Source organism: Salvia hispanica, chromosome 2 (assembly GCF_029641045.1).
Source record: "Salvia hispanica isolate PSC_SH4W2 chromosome 2, Shi_PSC_v1, whole genome shotgun sequence".
Classification (NCBI taxonomy): domain Eukaryota; kingdom Viridiplantae; phylum Streptophyta; class Magnoliopsida; order Lamiales; family Lamiaceae; genus Salvia; species Salvia hispanica.
Window position 1 is genome coordinate 24,706,235 of NC_142693.1, and position 22,178 is coordinate 24,728,412.

Consider the following 22,178-nt stretch of genomic DNA (forward strand, 5'->3'; position numbering starts at 1 on the left):
TTCAGTCGTGCTATTACTTCATTCAATTAGTTTATTACTTTATTTATTAATGCTATTACTTCATTCTATTAGTTTATTACTTCATTCTGTTAGTTTATTACTTCATTCAGTCATGCTATTACTTCATTCCATTAGTTTATTACTTCATAATGTGTTATGACATAATTATCTTTCAGTTGGGTTTAGGGTTATTACTTCATTCCGTTAGTTTATTACTTCATTCAGTCATGTTATTGTTATGAGCTTATTAATTCATTCAGTCGTGCTATTACTTCATTCCGTTAGTTTATTACTTCATTTATTCATGGTATTACTTCATTCTGTTACTTATTACTTCATTCCGTAAGTTTATTACTTCATTCTGTTACTTAATTACTTCATTCCGTTAGTTTATTACTTCATAATGTGTTATGACATAATTATCTTTCAGTTGGGTTTAGGGTTATTACTCATTCCGTTAATTTATCACTTCATTCAATTATGTTATTACTTCATTCTATTAGTTTAGTACTTCATTCCGTTAGTTTATTACTTCATTCAGTCATGCTATTACTTCATTCCGTTAGTTTATTACTTCATTCAGTTATCTTATTACTTCATTTCATTAGTTTACTACTTCATTTCATTAGTTTATTACTTCATTTTATTATTTTATTACTTCATAATGTGTTATGACATAATTATCTTTCAGTTGAAGTAAATTCAATATATAATGAATGCGGAAAATTACTTCAAAACATACATTCATTTAGTTCATTATGTAGTGAATATAGTTCATTATTTACTCCAGCAAGTTTTTATCGAATAAAAAAAAATTCAAAAAAAAAAAATTAAAATTTTTTTTTTAAAAAAAATTAAAAAATTATTTTTTTTAAAATTTTAAAAAAAATTTAAAAAAATTAAAAAAGTTTTCATGTAACATCCCAGATTTTAGAACCCTAAATTTTGAGCCCTAGAATTAATTGTTGATGACGTGGCATCGAGAATGCTTTTATTTCACGAGTTGATATGGTCGATTTGAGTTAGGGTTTGCGTTGAAAGTTTGAAAAGTCAAACCTATTTAATTTAATGATGTGGTATGTGATATCTTAAATTATGAGACTATGTGGCAATTTAATTGTTTATGGGTGAGTGAGAATATTAGAGAAAATTTCCATAAATACTTATCACCCTAATTCTTATAATTTTCGAACCCTAGACCCCTTGGAGAAAGAATTTCTATTTGTCCGAAATTTATTTAATCCTTGGGATAATTTTCCAAATTAAATTCCAAGAGCCAATTATTTCCTTGTATAGAGATGGAAAAATTGAGCCCCCTTATTCTTCTAGTGATTTTCGAAAATCACTATATTTGGGAAGGAAGAAATTGTTTTATTTTATTTGATTCCTTACTTGATTTCCTTCCATACCTAGAATTTAATTATTCTACCAAATCTTTCCATACTTCAAGAGATCTTGCCTTACTTTATTCTAGTCAATATTCAAAAATCCATGCCTTATTTAAAAGGCTAGAAATCGCCCCTTGTCTTGTTTCATGGAGGATTTTCCTTATTTTTATTTTGGTCCATGATATTTTATTCTATATGGAAAAATACCAAAACAAAATCTTGGCTTTTTGGAAGGCCTAATTTTCGAAAATTATAGGGATTTGCCCTAGGATCTATTTTTGTTAATTCTTCTTCCCTACTTATTTTATTTATTTATTTAATTGGGAGAATGAGATCTTACCAAATATTCTATTCTAATTACCTAAAGATCTTGTGGAACTCTATAAATAAGAACCAAAACCCCAACCCTAGCCCCCCATATTTTCGGCCCCCTCACTCTCATACACTCTCTCAATTTTTTCTTCTACATTACTCCATTAATCCTTCACCCTTTGAGAAGAAATTGAAGTTTAATCCAAGAACTTTGAAGAATCAAGGCTAATACTTGTTTTCTACCGATTGTTTTTCGCTAAAAAGGTATTTTCGATTAAGAGTTATGTTTGTTCTTCTTCTACCTCTTCTTTTCTTCTTCCAACTGATTAATCGGTCTTCTTGAACCCTCATGCATCTTAGTTGAGTGAAAGAGGGATAAAAAGGGATGTGGGAACATGTGTATGTGTGTGTGTACCGCGTGTGTGTGTGTGTTGTTGTGTGGTGTAGTGTGTGTTTGATAGTTAAATAATATGGTGTGATAAACATGATCTTGATTAATTAGTAATGATAAGATAAATCGTTGGGAAGAGGGAAAAAGTAATGAGACATGCATGAGTAAGAGTAGTATTGAACCTAATTTGTGATATGTGTCTATGTGATTAAAAGGTGAAACTTTGGTTGCGAAGCCGGATAACGGAAAAGCAAATCTACTTGAAAACTAAGCAGTCGAGGTAGGCTTTACTCTTAAAACTCTCTTTTATTTTGTCAAAATGTTATTCGGTGTTATAAGGGTGGTTTAACTGTTATGCCATGCCTATGTTTGTTTTAATGTGATTGTTGGATATGCTTATACGAATTCGGGTCTGAGTATGGGCCGCAAGCCCTACCAGGCTGTGTACACGATGGGATCGAGAGCCGTCCTTGCTAGTCGGCCGGTCTCGTGGGCGAAAAGTGTGGCCAAACTTTCGTCGCACCATGGAATGATTGTTAATTGATGAGAAAATGGGAGGTTATTTTGACTGGCCAGTCTATGAAAATATATTTTGTGATACTCGTGATATTCTTTTATAACTGCTTAAAACTCGAGTTCACTTGGTAAGGGTGGCATAACTTATAAAATGTTTTGGCAACGAGCTCACTGAGTATTTCAAAATACTCAGCCCTGCATGTGTTTTCCTTATGTGCAGGTTGAATGATGACGAGTGGTGGCAGGTGTTGAGAAGCTTAATTAATTAATATGGATATGTGGAACTCTAAGTGTGGTTGTGTCACCATACATAGCTATACCTTCTCTTGGTCGTTTTCCGCTGAATTTTTGATACACTTTAGAATTTCTTTTTGGAATATTTGCATCTTGCCTTCGGTTTGAAGCCTTAGTCTTTTCTTGTGATTTCGTCTTGGATAATGAGCCGTGCTCTTAAGATATTTTGATCGTCATTTATGATATCTTTCTTCCTTTAATCTTCTAGGTTAAGTTGTTGCATTTAATACTCTGATATCTCTTTCAATTCTGTTGGTTAGTACTCTTTAAATGAAACCCTAGCCTATGTTTACTCCATTAGAGTCGGTTTGGGTAGCAGCCGCCACATTTATTGTATCCTAGGAGGGCGGTCCATCACAATCTTTCCATGGTGCGACGAAAGTGTGGCCACACTTTTCGCCCACGAGACCGGTCGACTAGCAAGGACGGCTCCCGATCCCCTCGTGTACACAGCCTGGTAGGGTTTGCGGCCCGTACTCAGACCCGAATTCGTTTAAACATATCCATAGCCCAATAGCCCAATGGAGCGAACACTCATACTGGGTATCAGGCGCACAATATCACAACAAAACAGACATAGGCATGGCAAAACAGTTAAACCACCCTTATTTCTCCACATTCATATATTTGCATATAAAAGAGTTTAAGAGTAAAGCCCGCCTCGACTGCTTAGGTTTCAAGTATGTTCTTTCCCTTGTTATCCGGCTTCGCAACTGAGGTTTCACCTTTTTAATCACATAGGCACATATCACAAATCAGATTCAATACATACTCCTAACTTATGCATGTCTCAACGTTTTCCCCTTTTCCCACCGATCTATTTTAGCTTCATTAATCAATCAAGATCATGTTCATCACATAAGTTCCATTCGTATCTCAATTCTAGGTCTAACGTCAACATATGTCACACAAGAGTATTTTGCCAACATACACACAACACACACACACACAACACGCACGCACACCCACGCCACATGCATACATATTTTCCATATCCCTTTTATCCCACTTTCACTCAAACAAGATGCATGAGGGTTCAAGAATACCGATTAATCGGTTAGAAAGAAGAGGAATCGAGTAGAAAGAAGAAGATAGATATAAGAATACCGTATGAGGAAAACGAACGATAGAAATTAAGTATTAGACTTGGTTCTTCAAGATTCTTGAATCAAACTTCAATTATTCTTCAAAAGATGACAAAATATTGGATAATAGAAGAAAAATTGGAGAGAGTTGGAGAGAAGAGAGGGGCGAAAATTATGGGGGCTAGGGTTAGGGTTTTCTCTTATTTATAGTGCTCAATAAGATCTTATATTTGGTAAGATTTTATTCTCCACAATTAAATAAAATAAAATATTGTGGAGTAGGGAGGAAGAATGAAATTAACAAAAATAAGCTCTAGGCTCAAGCATGGCATTTTTTTCGAAAATTATGGCTCTAATTAGCCAAGATTTGGTTTTTGGTGTATTTCACGGAGTAGAATAAAATATCACGGAGCAAAATAAAATAAAAATTCTCCCATTGGAGGAAAGGAAATAGGCGTGTAGTAGCCTTTTAAATTAAGGCATGGATTTTTAATATTAACTAAAATAAGATATGGCAAGATCTCTTGAGGTATGGAAAGATTTGGTAGAATATTTAAATTCTAGGTATGGAAGGAAATCAAGTGAGGAATCAATTAAACAAGCAAAATAATATTTCCTTCCATACATGGGTGATTTTCGAAAATCACCTAGAAAAATAAGGGGCTCGATTTTTCTCAATAAAAATAAGGAAATAATTGGGTTTTGGATTTAATTTGGGTAATATCCCAAGAATTAAATTAAATCCGGAAAAATAAAATTCCTCCTTCAAAGAGGTCAAGGGTTCGAAAATCTCAATATTTAGGTGACTAGTATTTATGGAAATTTTCTCTAATATTCTCACTCACCCTTAAACAAATAATTCACCTCATAATTTAATAAATCACATGCCACATCACATAGTCAACAATTTTGACTTTTCAAACTTCTAGGTCAAAGAAACTCACGCAATAAATTCGTTTATCAAATAAATCACATCTCCCACGTCATCAATAATAAATTCTAGGGCTCTAAAATTAGGGTTCGGAAATTCGGGATGTTACAGCATGTCTGTTCAAAAAAAGCATGTTATGTTTCTTTTTTAAATAGTAATTTTTATGAAACACGTCACACTTCAAAACATAATTTTCTAATTATTTAGATTTAAAATATAATTCATTTTATAAAAAAGGTTGTGGAAGATAAAATTTACACGTATATATTAATATTTAAAAGATACATTTTTTAATTTGAATAGATAATTTGATTAAACCATAACTTATTTTATAGTATAATTTTATACATAAACATAGAATACAGTTTTTAATATTATAATTAGATGACTAAAGTTTAATTGCGAAATATATAAATAAATTAAATAAGTAATTTTCATCTCATGGGTTGCTAAGATTACGAACGTGTACTAAACTACCATATTTGTATCATAATATTAATGAGTATCGAACAAAATTTTGTATTAAAATATATTAATTCATTTATTTTTAATAAAACACTTATCTCTATTTTAGGTAGAAGTTTGTCAATCAAGATAATGAATAATGAAAAGAAATATTAGAAATACCAAATATGACAACATAAGGGTAACAACTTTTCAAATAGTAATAAAGACTAACATTAATTAAATTGAGCAAAAGAAAGATAAAAACTCAAAACTATTTGAACATCCATAGTACAAATAAAACCGAAATTCATAGATTTTGTACTTCAGTGGAGTATTCATTTTTATAAATAAAATTGTTTAGGTATTCCCTTATGTTGCTCTTGCCCTTATACTTTATTGAGATCAAGCATGCTTGTCTCAGCCTTATCGTTTTTCTCAAAACACTTCTTAATTTGGGCAAGGTATTCACTGACCTTAGTAATATTCTAAGATATAGTGCATTGAAAGGCTTCTAGGATGCTATACTTAATGATCATTAGACTTACGCGATTCCAGCATTTTTATTTCTCATAGTTTCTCCTATGATCAAGAGTACTATTATCCATACGAGAAATAAATTGCTCGATCCTTAGCACGTAATCTAGATCCATGCAACCCAAAGTAATTAGAATATTATCTTTCCAACCCATTAAAATTTGACCCATTCAACACTAACATATTGTTCATGTTGGAAGATGCTGTAGGGGTAGATATCATGACATAATAGAAAACCAAAACCGAAAACCAACACTAACATAATAAAATTCAAATAAGAAGGTAACATCTCGAGGTACCGACACAACATTCATATCAAGTCTTTGTACAGTAATATGAACTTGTATGTGGCAACCTCTTTGTAGTGATCAAACACTGACAATAAGATCATGTCAAGTAATGTCCACCTTTGGGCATCACAATTACTCACACGAAAATTGGATAATTGTCACCTATTTATAACCACAGCTATATGTGTATCTCGTGCCAAATATTAATCTTCCTTTGGGCCGACTAATATCCGCATTAAAATACACACCCACATCACTTCCTAATATTCACAATAAAGAAGTCTAGACAAGAGAGGTTACTTTTGCAACGTCTTGCTTCGACTAATCTACTTTGAACATTAGTAAAACATTACGAGGTTCCGAGCACAACATCCACATCAAATCTTTTGACAGTAATGTGAACTTGCAAGTGGCAACCTCCTTATAGTGATCAACACTGACAATAAAATCATGTCAAATAGTGTCCACCTTTGGGCATCACACTACTTACACGAAAACTGAATAATTGTCACGTATTTATCACCAAAGGTATGTGTGATCTCGGGCCAAATATTAATCTTCCTTTGGGCCGACTAATATCCGCATTAAAAACGCACATCAATAAAAGGAACATTAGATGCACCAATACAAGTCGATGATAACTTTCCGGAATACAGTGACTAGCCAACGAGGCGTTGGGTTTGCATACCTTACAAACTCAGCAAGTCGTTAAATCCTTACGGCCAGCACAATAGCTCCCTAGCAAATCGCAAATTGCCGACTCCTAATGGAATTCCATATAAATTTTCCAAATCCGATTTTCACTAAAATCGACAAAATCCAAATTTTGATGTTTTCCAAGAACGAAACCAATGAACATAACAGCCATAAACAACATCAAAACAATTAAAGAAATCCATAAAACACAAACTCTAAATTTTATGGATTCATCAACACAAGCCAGAATGAAACTCTAATTTCCTAACAAGAGAATACACAATTTGCAAATCCTCAACGTAAACCAAAACAACAGAACACATAAGCATAAACATGAATCTCAATTCTCAACTAAACTGGTATAAAACCATGAATTGATAAAACAATTTATCAACCGAAACAGTTATATGCGTTCATAATCACAATAATTAACTCGACGCCGACAACCATCCAACAACCATGAATGGAGTTCTCAATTTACCAACTCTCTACGTGAATTCTCCATAATCAAAACCAACAAGAATTAATTCAATTCGTTACAGTAAAGAAAGCTAAAGTTCTCAATTGTGAATGAATTAACAAAATAAAAAACTTGAGCGGCGGCTGTCAATAGATTAAGGCAACACATTGTAATGATTAACAATTAATCGAATAAAACTTGCACATGCTGCGGCGGTGAGTTTTGTTACATAAAACTAGTTTGCGAGATTATGTATACACAAATCAATTCATCAAGACAGAAGAAAATTTTGACATTGAATTGAAATTTTATTCACCGTCGATTAAACAAATCCATAAAACCAAACCCTAATTTTATGGATTTACGGAACAAACAATAATTAAAACCTTAACTCTCATTTTCCTAATTCTTAGAGAATCATCAATAGAGTGGCTCTGGTACCACTTGTTGGAATAATTGAACAAACAATTACATAAAGCTCTATACAATGATTAACCGAGAACGATGGAGAAGGAGCATAAACTGTAGAGCGTACCTTGATCCATAACGAATTGAAAGGTGGAATTGTTTTGCAGCGGCTATGGATCTTCCGAACGATCAGAGACATTCTTCGCAATAGTCTGCCGAGAGAATACAGAGATATCGAATGTTCTTATGACGTCTAGGACGACCATAACCCTAGCTTACATTTATATTAAATATAAACCCCTTTATTTTCTATTCGGTCCCTCGTCAAATAGAAAATCCTATATGGTATCTACACTTATTTCCATAACAAATAAATACACTTTAGCCCAAACATTTATTTTTAATAGATCACTTTAATTGGACAACTGAAAGATAACCATACACATTAAATTAGTCACGTGGAAGCCCAAAAATTCTAACATGAGATGCATATTTGATTTTATCTGTCACTTTATTCTCTTTACATCTTTGTTATTACTTGATCCCGTGTTTTACTTTATGTACTCCACTTCACATATATCTTCTTTTTATTCTTTGTGCCAAAAGTAGCATCTAATAACATAGAATGAGAGGATATTAAGAAGAATCATTTTCGCAATAAAGCTAATAGTTCAAATATCATTGAGAATTTTTTCAAGTTCAACTCTTCTCAACATCAAGCTTGGAACGTGTCAGTTCACGGTTGAACCAAGTGATCTAGTCCGGATTTTAAAATATCGATATTGCGTTATCTAAAAAACATGTGAAGTCGCTACAACAAACAAAGGACACTTTTTATGGATTATGACTCCACTAGACTCACTCACATCTAAATCCTTAATTTTCACTCCATTAGGCAATCCAAAATCGAACTTGTGTACCAACTTGGCTAATGTGAGCTCATCCACCGCCATCGCGAAGGTAATACCAGGGCAACCCCTCCTGCCTGCCCCAAACGGAGTCAACTCAAAATGCATACCTCTAATGTCTACGCTCATTTCAAGGAATCTCTCCGGACGAAATTCCTCAGGATTTTTCCACAATGACGGGTCCCTAGAAATTGCCCAATCATTAATCATCACACGCGTACCAGATGCAACATTATAGCCCAATACTCTTGTGTCTTGAGTTAATTCACGAGGGAGCAACAATGGCCCCGGCGAATGCAACCTTAGACTCTCCTTTATCACTGCCTTCAGATAAGGCATTTTCTCCAAGTCTTGCTCATCAATTTCATCCTTATTTCCAGCTACTTCTCTCACTTCATTTTGTAATGTTTTCATTGTTTCTGGATTTCGAATCAGCTCCGTCATCGCCCACTCAAGAGTTGTATATGTAGTATCAGTTCCTGCAACAAACATATCCTGCAAAAGAAATATTCAATCAAAATAGAAAGAAATATTCAATCAAAATAGTGCAGGCATAATAAGGAGATACCAAGGTTTAAAAACACTATATAAAACTATTTGTGTGTAAGAAAAATATAAATTGGTTAAAATCCTAACTAAAACACACGAGTATTTCTATAAGAAAACACGTGAGTATTTATATTGGAAAACAAAAGAATACATATGATAAAAGAGATGTATTCATACCAAAACAGTAGCTTTGATAGTGTCATCTTCAATAGGGGTGCGGCTTGCATTCTCTCTTTGAAAATCAAGCAATATGTCAGCAAAATCCAGCTCACTACCATCTCCCTCTCTCCTCTCCCTAACTCTATGTTCTTGAATCACAACCTCCAAAAACCTATCCATCTTCTTAGCAGCTCTTTCTACTCTCTTATCCAAACCATCAAACCTTCTCATCCATCTCAGGCAAGGAATGTATTCCCACAAAGGTAAAATCCCCACCAAATCCCCAAACTCACCAAAAATCTCCTTGAAATCACTCCCCAAACTGTACTTCTTTCCAAGCGCCACCCTACAAATCACATCGATCGTCAAAGACTGAATGACGTCGCTCAAGTTCACAGGCTTTGATGATGCACCCAACCTTCTGATCTTGTCGACCATGAGGGAAGTGTCTTCTTCCCTCACGCCACGATAGGATTGAACCCTTTTGTTGCTCAGCAGATGAAGCACACAAATGCTGCGGATCTGGCGCCAGTGTTCTCCATACGGTGCGAAAGCCATATCCCGGTTGTTGTAGAACAGCCTGCTCGCGACGCTGAATTGGGGCCTGTTTGAGAAGATCAAGTCCTGGTTTTTCATGATCTCACGAGCCGCCTCAGCCGAGGAGGCGATGAGAACAGGAACCTTGCCGAAGTGGAGCAGCATCAGGGGGCCGTAGCGGCGGGAGAGTGACTGAAGGGATCTGTGGGGGGCTGAGCTCAGCTGGTGGAGGTTTCCGATGACAGGGAGCTTTGTGGGAGAAGGTGGCAGCCTTCCCTGGGGCTTCGGGGAGTTGCTGCGGCGCCATTTGTGGAGGAAGAAGAAGAAGATGGATGCGGAGAGTAGCACAGCCAAGAAATGTGAGATAGCAATCATTTTTGGTTTGGAGAAACTAATGTGCAAACTGCAAAGAGAAAGGGTTTCCTAGATGCCCTTAAATAATAAATTGATGAGAAAGTCAACTGAGAGTAATAATTTCTTTAGAGATATTTTGTTATTTTTAGACATAAGATTGGCCTTGTAATTAATGAGAGATGGTAGTTCCAAATTTAAATATGGGTTTAAATTTGCTATCCTTCTAGAATATGAGATGAAGATATGCAAATTTTTAAAAATAAGGGACTTGAGATTTTTTTTTTTTTTCTTTTATTTTATTTTATTATTTCTCCTACAATATTACGAATTGATCAAACTATCCCAAATATTTTCATCCTAATTTCAATATTTTTCTCACTATCTTTTTCATTTTCACCCGCAATTCTGATAAATTGCGTATCTGAACTCCACCCTCCGGCCTCCTCCCCTTCGCACCCTCCTCTCGTATCTGAAAACTACCATTTCGTAATCTTGTTGTCTTCATCCTTGCATTCCAAAGGGGATTGTGGCAACTGACCGTGTGGAACAGGCTAATAATCAAACCTCAGGAGGAAGTTAAAATTTAAGGTCTGTTGTAGGTGAGTATTCAGATTCGTCTGGAAGCTCTCTTTTTCGGCCTCGTGACTTGTTGATATAGTAGAGTACTAATTTTACATACTTTTGGTTTTACTCCTAGCTCAATGATGCCTTTTTTTTCAATCTACCGGGATTCGCTAACTACTGAATAAAAACCACTTATAATTACGGCATGCATATTTAGCAAAAATGGTCGAATTGGGGTGTGATCAATTGCTAACTTTTTTAAGTTGCTAACTTGCTAACTCATCAACGCAGTGTATTAAAAATGTCAACACATAATTTTGTTGAACTTCAATATAATTTGTTGATATTATGTGTTGACATTTTGATGTCACCGTGTTGATATTTTTAATACACTGTATAGATGAGTTAGAGTTAGCAACTTAAATAGTTAGCAATATGACGCACCCCTGGTCGAACATTACATAGTTATGGCATGTATAATTCGCTAACTCATTTTTTCCACAGTTTGCTAGATTTATTGGGGGTAAAAATATTAGGGATAATTTAGTCCATTCTTAACTAGTTGTAAGAGAAAAAACTGAAGAAAAAAGATAAAAATTTAAAATCATTATTTATCGTGAAAAACTCGCATATCCCCATCTCAAATTTCACAAGGTTGCGAATTTAATCCATTTTTTGAAATATCTCTTAATTAATAGTTTTATAATAAAATGTGAGTGAAATTGTGTTAGTGGAATGTGAGACTCATTACCAAAAAGAGTAAAAATGGAGTGGGACAACTAATAAGTGACCGACCAAAATTGAATATTGAGACACATAATAGGGGACAGAAGAAGTATACTCTCTTCGTCCGTCATTAGGAATCCCAGTCACTTTTGCGCACTCATTTTATAAAAATGATAATAAATAGTTCAAGTGGAGAAATGATAAATCTTACTTTATCATTTCTCCACTTTAACTATTTATTATCATTTTTACAAAACAAGTGCGCAAAAGTTACTGGGACTCCTAATGACGGACAGAGGGAGTATAATAAGTAGAGCTTACATTCCACTAATTTTTTCCATCCATTTTTTTTCACAAAATCAAACAATTTCTTAAAATCTCATCGATGAATAACTTTTAATTAATATATTGAATAATTAAAATAATAATTTGGTTTAGAGAGAAAAAGGTTTCCCTAAATTCCTTTAAATAATAATTTGATGAGAAAGTCAACTGAGAATAATAATTTCGTTAGAGAATACACTAAAAATAATTTAAATAAATAGGATTGACCTTGTAATTAATATATGGAAGAGTTTAAAATAATGATTTGATGGACAAGTCAACTGTGAATACTCCGTATCTTGCGGTTTTTAAAAGAGTACATAAATGGTATCTGATCTTTCACTTTCGCAAGTAAATAGTACCTGATTTTTATTTTATATCGCTTTTGGTACCTATAAATCACATTTTTGGTACCTGATATAATTTTCTTCCCAAAATGCCCTCTAAACAAATACATTTTCTCATTTATGCCATAAAGGATATTTTAGGTATACAAAAAATTAGTACCAAGAGTGATATTTTAATATCTTCTCTCATTCTCCTCACTCTTTATACTATTATTATTAATCAATATTAATATTATTATTTTGATGTTATAAATTAATAATTAATTTATTTCTAATATCATTCAAATATAGTTAATTATAATTATAGTTATAATCATATTTAATTATTATAAAAATATTATTTTTATAATACTAAAAAGTAGTAGTAATTAATAAATAATTATAGTATAATTATATAAATTATGAATCAGATAATATTATGTATAATAGTTGTGAATTGTATTCATAATGATATAAACAGTTGAATATTTTTAGTTAGGTGTTTCAATCTTAAAATGCGTATAAAGTAATTTAATAAAATTTAATAAAAAATATTCAATTACTTTAATTATTTTAAATAATTAATTTGATTAGACATTTTATTCTTGATTTATATTATGAATGCTATTGATGTATGTATAAAAAACTAAAAGGAAAGAAGAAAAAGAAGATAAAAGAAAAAAGAAATAAGAAGAAATATAAACTAAGGAGAAAAAAAGAGAGAGAAGAGAATGATAAAATACTATAAAAAAAGAAGAAAATGAAGAAAAAAGAATGAAGAAGAAACTAAAATAGAAATAAGAAAGGAAGAAAAAATAATCACATATTTGATACTATTTAATTGAAATTTCCAAAAATATCCTCCATAACAAAAAAATCACATGTTTGGTACCTAGGTTTATTTTTGTCACAAGGTACCAAAAACGATATAAAATAAAGATCAGGTATCATATATGTGCGAAAGTGAAAGATCAGGTACCATTTATGTAGTTCACTCTTTTTAAAAATAGGATTATTCTTGTAACTAGGGACGTCAATGTAGCCCGAAACTCGCGGGTCGACCCGAATAACCCGGTAAAATTATAGGATTAGGGCCGGCGTATTGCAACCCAAATGCAGAATAGGGCTACACGGCTGACCTATTCGGGTTGGCGGGTTATGCGGGCTGGCCCGGGTGGGTTGTGGGTTAGCCCATGGGTTGAGCATTTAAAATAAAAATATAATTAAAATTTAGGATTATATACTTATATGATGTATATATGGTAATATCAATTCCTTTGAAATACATGATTTCTATTTAATTGTAGTCAGATTCATGATATGTTTATGTATTTTGTTTTAATTTTTAATTGTTATTATTTTCTTTCTCTGGGTCACTTGATAATACTTTACTATTCGCAAAAAATTTGTTTTTTTATTAGTTAGAATAGTGGATTTGATAAGAAGTGACACATGAGATCACTTTTGACCCGAATAGCCCGTGTGTTAGCTCGAAACCCGAAGATTCAGGGTTAGGGCCGAAATTTTTTAACCCGAAAAATTCACAACCCGAATAACCCGCACCCAAATAGCCCGACAACCCGAGTGGATTGGTCCGAACCCGAGCGGGTTAGCCCAATTGACATCCCTACTTGTAACTAATACTCTTACAGTGCGTATCACTTCTTTTGTCCATGTCCAAGAAAAATAGTCACATTTTGTAATTTTGGAATATTCATAAAAAATTGTTTTATTTCTAAAAATAGAAAGTTTCTCTTTCATACTTTATCTACTTTCTCCTATTTTTCATACTTTATTTATATTTTCTCCATATTTTTCTTACTTATATAGCTACTTTTTCTCCTTCTTTCTTACTTTACTAATTTCTCATTAAAACTCATGACGTCTATAAATGAGATTATATTTTTGTGGACAGATGGAGTAATTGACGTCCGGATAAAAATAAAAAAGAGTAATGCTAAACAACTATAATGTGGATACTCCCTCCGTCGCTGAAAATTTGTCACTTATTTTCTTTTTCTTCTCTCCCTAAAAATTTGTTACCTTTCACTTTGACCATTTTTGGTAGTAGACCCCACACTCCACTAATTCATTTCCCACTCACATTTTATTTTAAAACTAATATATAAAAGTAGGACCCACATGCCACTAACTTTTTCAACTCACTTCCTATTACATTTCTTAAAACCCGTGCCGGGTCAAATAGTGTCAAATTTTAAGAAGCGGAGGGAGTATTACTTTAGGGTGAATAGTGGAATTTCGGATATTAGATAAGCCAGAAAATATTAACTTGGATATTTTATTATTGATTCACTTTAATATTAACAAAAACTTAACATTTATTAGTGATTCCCTTTAATTTATTTTAAATTAAAAATATCAATTTGATTAGACTATTTTTCTTCCGTTCTCTACAAAATAGAAATATTTAAAAATACACGGATTTTAGAGGAAAATTAGTAAAGTAAAAGAAGAGTGGAAAGAAGTGTGTTTGTAAAAAATGGGGCCCACCTCAATATAGAGAAACCAATTTTTCAGAAACGCCCATTTATAAAATTTTGCACTTTCTTATTAAAGATAGAAATGTGAAACCTCTTCGGTTGAACATTAGACTCTTGAATTACTCATATTAATTAAACTCTTGAGTTCTTGTGTCATTTAATTGACCCTTATTAGTTAAACTTGGAACAAACATCTAATTATAGGGAATCAATGTTTACATATGTAATATTACTGCATTGCATTATATACATAAAAAGGCATTGATATTAGGTATAACTGCATATGCAATATAATAGAAATACCCTTTATTAGTTCACGGTTGAACCGATTAATCTAGTCCCATTTTAAAATATCGACATTGCGTTATCTAAAAAAGAACTTGTGAAGTAGCTACAACAAACAAAGGACACTTTTTATGGATTGTGATTCCACTAGATTCACTCACATCTAACTCCTTCATTTTCTCTCCATTAGGCAATCTAAAATCGAACTTGTGTACCAACTTGGCCAATGCAAGCTCATCCACCGCCACCGAGAATGTAATACCAGGGCAACCTCTCCTTCCTGCCCCAAACGGAGTCAACTCAAAATGCAGACCTCTAAAGTCTATGCTTGTTTCAAGGAATCTCTCTGGATGAAATTCCTCAGGATTTTTCCACAGTGAAGGGTCCCTAGAAATCGCCCAAACATTAATCATCACACGCGTACCAGATGCGACGTCATAGCCCAATACTCTTGTGTCTTGAGTTAATTCACGAGGGACCAACAATGGGCCCGGCGAATGCAATCTTAGACTCTCCTTCATCGCTGCTTTCAGATAAGGCATTTTCTCCAAGTCCTGCTCATCAATCTCATCCTTATTTCCAGCTACTTCTCTCACTTCATTTTGCAAAGTTTTCATGGTTTCAGGATTTCGTATCAGCTCCGTCATCGCCCACTCAAGAGCTGTAGATATAGTATCAGTTCCTGCATTAAACATATCCTGCAAAAGTATAAATCGGTGAAACAGATCAGAGTATTACTATAAGAAAACACATGAGAATTTCTATAGGAAAACGAAAAAACATACTTCATATTGTAAAAGAAAAGTATGCATACCAAGACGATAGCTTTGATAGTGTCATCATCAATAGGTGAGCGACTCCCATTCTCTCTCTGCAAATCCAGCAATATATCTACAAAATCCAACTCACAACCATCACTCTCTCTCCTCTCCCTAACCCTATGTTCTTGAATCACAACCTCCAAAAACCTATCCATCTTCTCAACAGCTCTTTCTACTCTCTTATCCAAACCATCAAACCTTCTCATCCATCTCAGGCAAGGAATGTACTCCCACAAAGGTAGAATCCCCAGCAGCACCCCAAAGTCAGCAAACGTCTTCTTGAAATCACTCTCTAAACCGTACTTCTTCCCCAGCGCCACCCTGCAAATTACGTCGTTCGTCATACACTGAATGATGTCGCTCAAGTTCACAGGTTTTGAAGAAGCACCCAACATTCTGATCTTGTCGACCATGAGGGAAGTCTCTTCCTCCCTCACGCCACTATAGGACTGAACCCTTTTGTTGCTCAGCAGATGAAGCACGCATATGCTGCGGATCTGCCGCCAATACTCTCCATAGGGTGCAAACGCCACGTCTCGGCTGTTGTAGAAAAGCCGGCTGGGGATGCTGAGTTGGGGCCTGTTTGAGAAGATCAGGTCCTGGTTTTTCATGATCTCACGAGCCGCCTCAGCCGAGGAGGCGATAAGAACTGGAACCTTGCCGAAGTGGAGCAGCATCAGGGGGCCGTAGCGGTGGGAGAGGGACTGGAGAGATCTGTGGAGGAGTGGGCCCAGCTGGTGGAGGTTTCCGAGGAGCGGAAACTTTGGCGGAGAAGGTGGCAGCCTTCCTCGGGGCTTCAGAGAGTTGCTGCGGCGCCATTTGTGGAGGAAGAAGAGAAAGATGGATGCGGAGAGTAGCACAGCCAAGAAAAGTGAGAGAGTAACCATTTTTGGCTAGGAGAGACTGATGTGTAAGGAGAAAGGGTTTCCTAGATGCCCTTAAATAATAATTTGATGAGAAAGTCAACTAATAATAATAATTTAGACAGAGAGTCCATTGAATATATCTTGTTCTTTTTATAAATAGGATTGGCATTGTGATTAATTATAGATTTAAAAAAGAGGGATTATATTCGTTTATTTTTTTAAATTTAGGATTAAATTTTCTAACCTTCTAGAATATTGGATAAAGATTATATGCGATTTTTTTGAGTTTTTCTCTTTTTTTTTTCTCTCTTTTTTTATTTTTTTATCTTTCCTTCAATATATATGCATTGACCAAACTATCCCTAATATTTTCATCCTAATTTTAATACTAAGTACTATTTTTCATCTTATCTTTTTCATTTTCACCCCAATTCTGATGTATTGCGTATCTGAAATCACTGTCTCCATCCTCCTCCCGTTGCTGCTCCACCCTCCTCGTATCTGAAAGTTCCCATTTCGTAATCTTGTTGTCTTCATCCTTGCATTCCAAAGAGTCATGGAACTGTGGCAACTGACCGTGTGGAATAGGCTAATAATCAAACCTAGTCATAAAGTTGAAATTTCAGGTGTGTCTGATACGCTCGAATTTTGCACTGTTTTAAGGCCATTATTTGGTCCGTTTTTGATGTCAAAGTCACTTTACATATCCATTAATTACATATTTTATACATTTTGGTATTTTGACGTGTTTTGTGAGAAATGTGCATATTTGAACCGAAAAAGAGAGTCAAAATGCAAAGTCGGGAAATCTGGAGTTCACACGGCGACCGGCGACCGCCGCAAGGTGTACGGAGACCGCCGGCGCCGGGCGGCCAGTGAAGTGTAGCGACCCGCCTCGGAAATTCATGCTTGGAAAAGAGTTTCGTCTGGCGACCGCCGGAGGATGTGCGGCGGCCCACCGCCGAAGAGACAGAGACTCTGGACTGCAACGCGGCGACCACCGGAGGATGTCCGTGTTAGAGTTTGTATACTAGAAATCACCTTTCGAGTGATTGAATACTGTTAAAACTCTTATTTTATTTTTCAAAGGAATAAACAGATTATTTTTGTCATAATGTTGTTATGTTTTACATTTAATGGATGTATATTACATGTTTAAATGTATAAGTAACTTAACAAAGTCTAAGTCTTTATTTTAGTAGACCGGTTGTGGGCGTCGTTCACTTTAAGGTGACACGGTCAGTTCTGAACAAAGAAAAAGAAGAATTTCACAACCTAGATAGGCCTAGAATACCTATCGTGAAAAGTTGCAATGTCAGTCCGATTATTTCTAAGCCTTACTGAAATAAGATGACGTTGGTGTGGTATAACACTGAATTGGATCTAACAGCGAGACGTGTCTTTATGAAAAGTTGCAATAACAGCGAGGTCTCGTAAATTATTGTTTCTTAATCAATGTACGTTAGCATTGAGCATACGGTATTGATTATGCACTACTTTGACTTACCAAATGGTGCGGATTTTTGCAACCCAATAAGCCTGGTATATTGGATAGTGGTGATGAATATCTAGCAGTGCTAGGATTGCTATTATGTTGAATCGTGCGCGGGGTGAGTCTCATTTGATAACATCCTCAAGGGGAGCTTGAAATAAGATTTTATTATTCGGAAACTAGCTAGTTGGAGTTTGATTACTCTATGAATAATAAATAAGAATTTCTTGTTGAGTTCACTCTTGGAATAAATAAGATATTAATTAATTAAGTCCATAACAGACAATAATTAATTAATGGATGTTTCTATCTTAAGCGCGGGAAATAAATATCAAGCAATGGAAACCCGAAGTACTTATAATTTCGGATTTGGATGGGGAGTGCAATATTACTTCTGTAGTGTCTGCTCGTAATATTCCAATTATAAGCTTATATTAAATTGGGTTCAATATAATTAGTAAAAAGCTAATTGGAGGAGCCCATATCCAAAACCTTCCATAGATCCTTGTCTGGGCCCAATATGTGACTTAATATAAATAGGAGAATAAAGGAGACAGAAAACACACTTTTTCTAGAGCATAATTTTCATCCCCCTCTCTACTTAGACAAGGGGCGATTTTTCCTCTTCTTCGAGGGATAGGTTTTCCGTCTTCTTTATTTAAGTCCTAGTATACTGGTGAGATCAGCCCATCCTGATATGTCCGAGAACTAGACAGAAGATCCGTGGTTTAGTACTGAAGATCTTCACGTGGAGAAGACGCTAGCTATCTTCGATTCTGTTGGAGAATCATCAAGGTAAAATAGCTTAACCGTAGAAAAGCATGTTTTAGGTTTTAATTAATTTAAAGCATGATTTATTTGATTTATGAGCATGATACATGATACATGTGATAATTGCGCGAATAGAATTTTTTCAAATAATCTGCTAAATAGATCAGGATTATTATGTAATCGATTTAAGTGAGCGCTTCCGCTGCCAACCCCTTCAGTGCGGCGGCCCACCGTTGAAGAAGGATTTCATGAACATCAAGAACGACAAGGATTCAACCTACGGGTTATATTTGCTTTAGTTTTATGTTCCAATTGTTTTCCCTTCAGTATATGTGTTTAGCTTATTTCACTATGTGTAACTAAACTCATAGGATTCTAGGGATAGTAACGACTTTGATTATACAATTGCAGTTTTTCTATTTAATATCCGTTTTGTTTTTACTTTGTTTCTTCCCTAAGTTAATCTTGATGCTTCATGATTGAGTGACACAATCGTGAATGATTTAATATAACTTGCTTCATAACTGTGAGAGAGTTCTAGCGAGTTAGGTCCACTTAGTAGACGCTACAGTTAGCTTCCTTTAAAACGACACTATTAATTGAGAGTAAGGACTTTTCAAGGGTCTTAGGAGCTTTATAGAGTTACGTGTTAGGATTGACAACCCTAATGTTAGTAATCAACGTTTGCATCGCATGAGCATAAGCTAGGTGACTCGTTCTATCAAAGTAATAACTGTGCTAGGGTATTGTAGTTTGGAATTTGTATAACCATAACTATGAACGCACATCCCTGGAATTCCGCTTATCTCTATATTTTATCTCCGTGATTTATCCATAATTAGTTGTTATTTGCTTTCTATTGTTTTCAATTTTCAAAATTTCCAAAAACTTTCGGTTCTCCAAATAGTAATTGAGTTTTAGTAGAAGATAGACACTTTGTATTTGTTTTCCCCGTGTTCGATATCCGATACTGACCTTTAGCTATATTATTACTACTCTGTATACTTGCAAGTATTTATAGTGCTAAAAAAATAGTGCATCAGTGTCCCATAATAGATGGCATATTTTTGGAATGACATGGAATTTTAGGAGATATTTTGTGAATTAGGTGGAAAGAGAAAATAATGTATTTATATTAGGGAGATATTTTTTCAAAAAGGAAAATGTGCCATAATTTTGGGAACAAACTAAAAAGAAAAGTATGACATCTATTATGGGACGGAGGGAATGTTATACTACATTTTCATAGTTTTTGTTTCACACCTCCTATCTCCAAGATGCCCTTTTTTTCGATCTACCGGAATTCGCTAACCACGTAATGCTTAATTAAAACCAATTATAGTTATGGCATGTATAATTAGCAAGAATGGTCCAACGTAGTTATGACATGTATAATTCGCTAACTCAATTTTGCCCCAATTTACAAAATTTTTAGGGTAAAAATATTTGCGGTAGTTCGGTTAAATCTCAACAACTGTAGGTGAAATTATAACAAAAAAGAAGAAAAATATAAAAATTTAAAAATCCTTTATTATTAAAAACTCGCATATCTCAGCGCCATATTTCAAAAAATTAGCTACTTTCATGGTCGATAGGTTGCGAATTTAATTCATTTTTCTAAAATCTGTTATAATTAATACTTCATTCGTCCCAAGTTACTTGAGTCGTTTTCCATTTTGGGTTGTCCCAAGTTACTTGAGTCATTTCTCCTTTTGGCTAAAAACAAAACATCTAATCACACCTACTTTATTCTTTTTTTACCTTACTCTCTCTTACTTTATTCTATCCTCTACTTTATTTTAACACAACTTTCTTAAATCTCGTGTTCAAAAGAAACGTCTCAATTAACATGAGACGAAGAAAATATAAGGATGGGCTTAAAATAATGATTTTATGAAAAAGTCAAATGAGATTAATTTGATTAGAAAGTCTACTTTGTCTCGTTACTCTTGTATTCCCTTTGTTCCAAGAAAGATTACTCTAATTTGAGTGACACGATAATTTAATGAAATTTTATATTATCTTCAGTTCCTGTGTCATTTGATTTATCCTTACTAATTAAACATGGAACAAACCTCTAAGCATACGGAACCAATGTTTACATATGTAATATTACTGCATTGCATTATAAAATAAAAGTGCATGGATAATAAGGAATAATTGCATATACAATATAATTGGAATAGCAGTTATTCTGGTACAAGATGGTGAATTATTTATTTGACAGACTTCATGTAACAGCCCGCCCTCCTAGGATACAATAAATGCGGCGGCTATTACCCAAAACCGACTCCAAGAAATCAATACATAGGCTAGGGTTTCATTCAAAGAATACCGACCAAAGGAAACGAAGGAAAATATCAGAGTATTTAATGCAACAACTTAACCTAGAAACTTAGATAGGTACACAAAAGGGAGTTTTATAAATGACGATCAAAACTTAAGAGAATGACATAGGTTTCAAGATAACGTTACGAGAAAAGTATAAGGCCTCAAAAACGAAGAAGAGTGCCAATCAACCAAATCAATATCAGAGTATTAGAACTTAGCGGAAAACGACCAAGAGAAAAAGCATAGCTATGTATGGAGACACAACTACACTTAGAGTTCAACATATCCATTAATTAATTGAGCTGCTCAACACCCGCCACCGCTCGTCATCATTCAACCTGCACATAGGAAAAACACATGCAGGGCTGAGTATTTTGAAATACTCAGTGAGCTCGTTGCCAAAACATTTTATTCAAAAGTTATGCCACCCTTACCAAGTGAACTCGAGTTTTAAGCAGTTAAGAGAAATATCATGAGTATCACAAAATATTTTCCATAGACTGGCCAGTCAAAATAACTCCTCATTTTCTCATCAAATTCCACAATCACATATCACAATCTTTCCATGGTGCGACGAAAGCGTGGCCACGCTTTTCGCCCACGAGACCGGCCGACTAGCTAGGACGGCTCCCGATACCCTCGTGTACACAGCCTGGTAGGGTTTGCGGCCCATACTCAGACCCGAATTCGTATATCATATCCATAGCCCTATAGCCCAATGGAGCGAACTCACAAACTAGGCATCAGACACACAATCTCACAATAAAACAAACATAGGCATGGCATAACAGTTAAACCACCCTTATAGCTCCGATAATTATCTTTGACAAAATAAAAGAGAGTTTTTGAGAGTAAAGCCCACCTCGACTGCTTAGATTTCAAGTAGTTTCGCTTTTCCGTTATCTGGCTTCG

General features: G+C 34.5%; 1 protein-coding gene and 1 pseudogene across 1 annotated transcript; both read right to left on the bottom strand.

Annotated features, from left to right (window-relative positions):
* Positions 1–8,543: 8,543 nt before the first annotated feature.
* Positions 8,544–10,280, bottom strand: LOC148931893 (cytochrome P450 71A6-like). Its single transcript, XM_089066209.1, has 2 exons — positions 9,387–10,280; positions 8,544–9,155 (listed from the first exon to the last, which is right to left on the bottom strand). Exons 1-2 carry the CDS (start codon positions 10,278–10,280, stop codon positions 8,544–8,546), a joined length of 1,506 nt encoding a protein of 501 aa, XP_088922335.1.
* A 4,788-nt stretch (positions 10,281–15,068) lies between these two features.
* On the bottom strand, positions 15,069–16,693 carry LOC148931894 (cytochrome P450 71A6 pseudogene; annotated as a pseudogene).
* Between the last annotated feature and the right edge of the window lie 5,485 nt (positions 16,694–22,178).

Excerpts from the sequence above, each read along its gene's own strand:
- LOC148931893 (XM_089066209.1), bottom strand. The coding sequence starts at position 10,280 with ATGATTGCTATCTCACATTTCTTGGCTGTGCTACTCTCCGCATCCATC. Across the intron at positions 9,156-9,386 it reads CTATCAAAGCTACTGTTTTG|GATATGTTTGTTGCAGGAAC; the intron begins GTATGAATACAT and ends TTTCTTTTGCAG.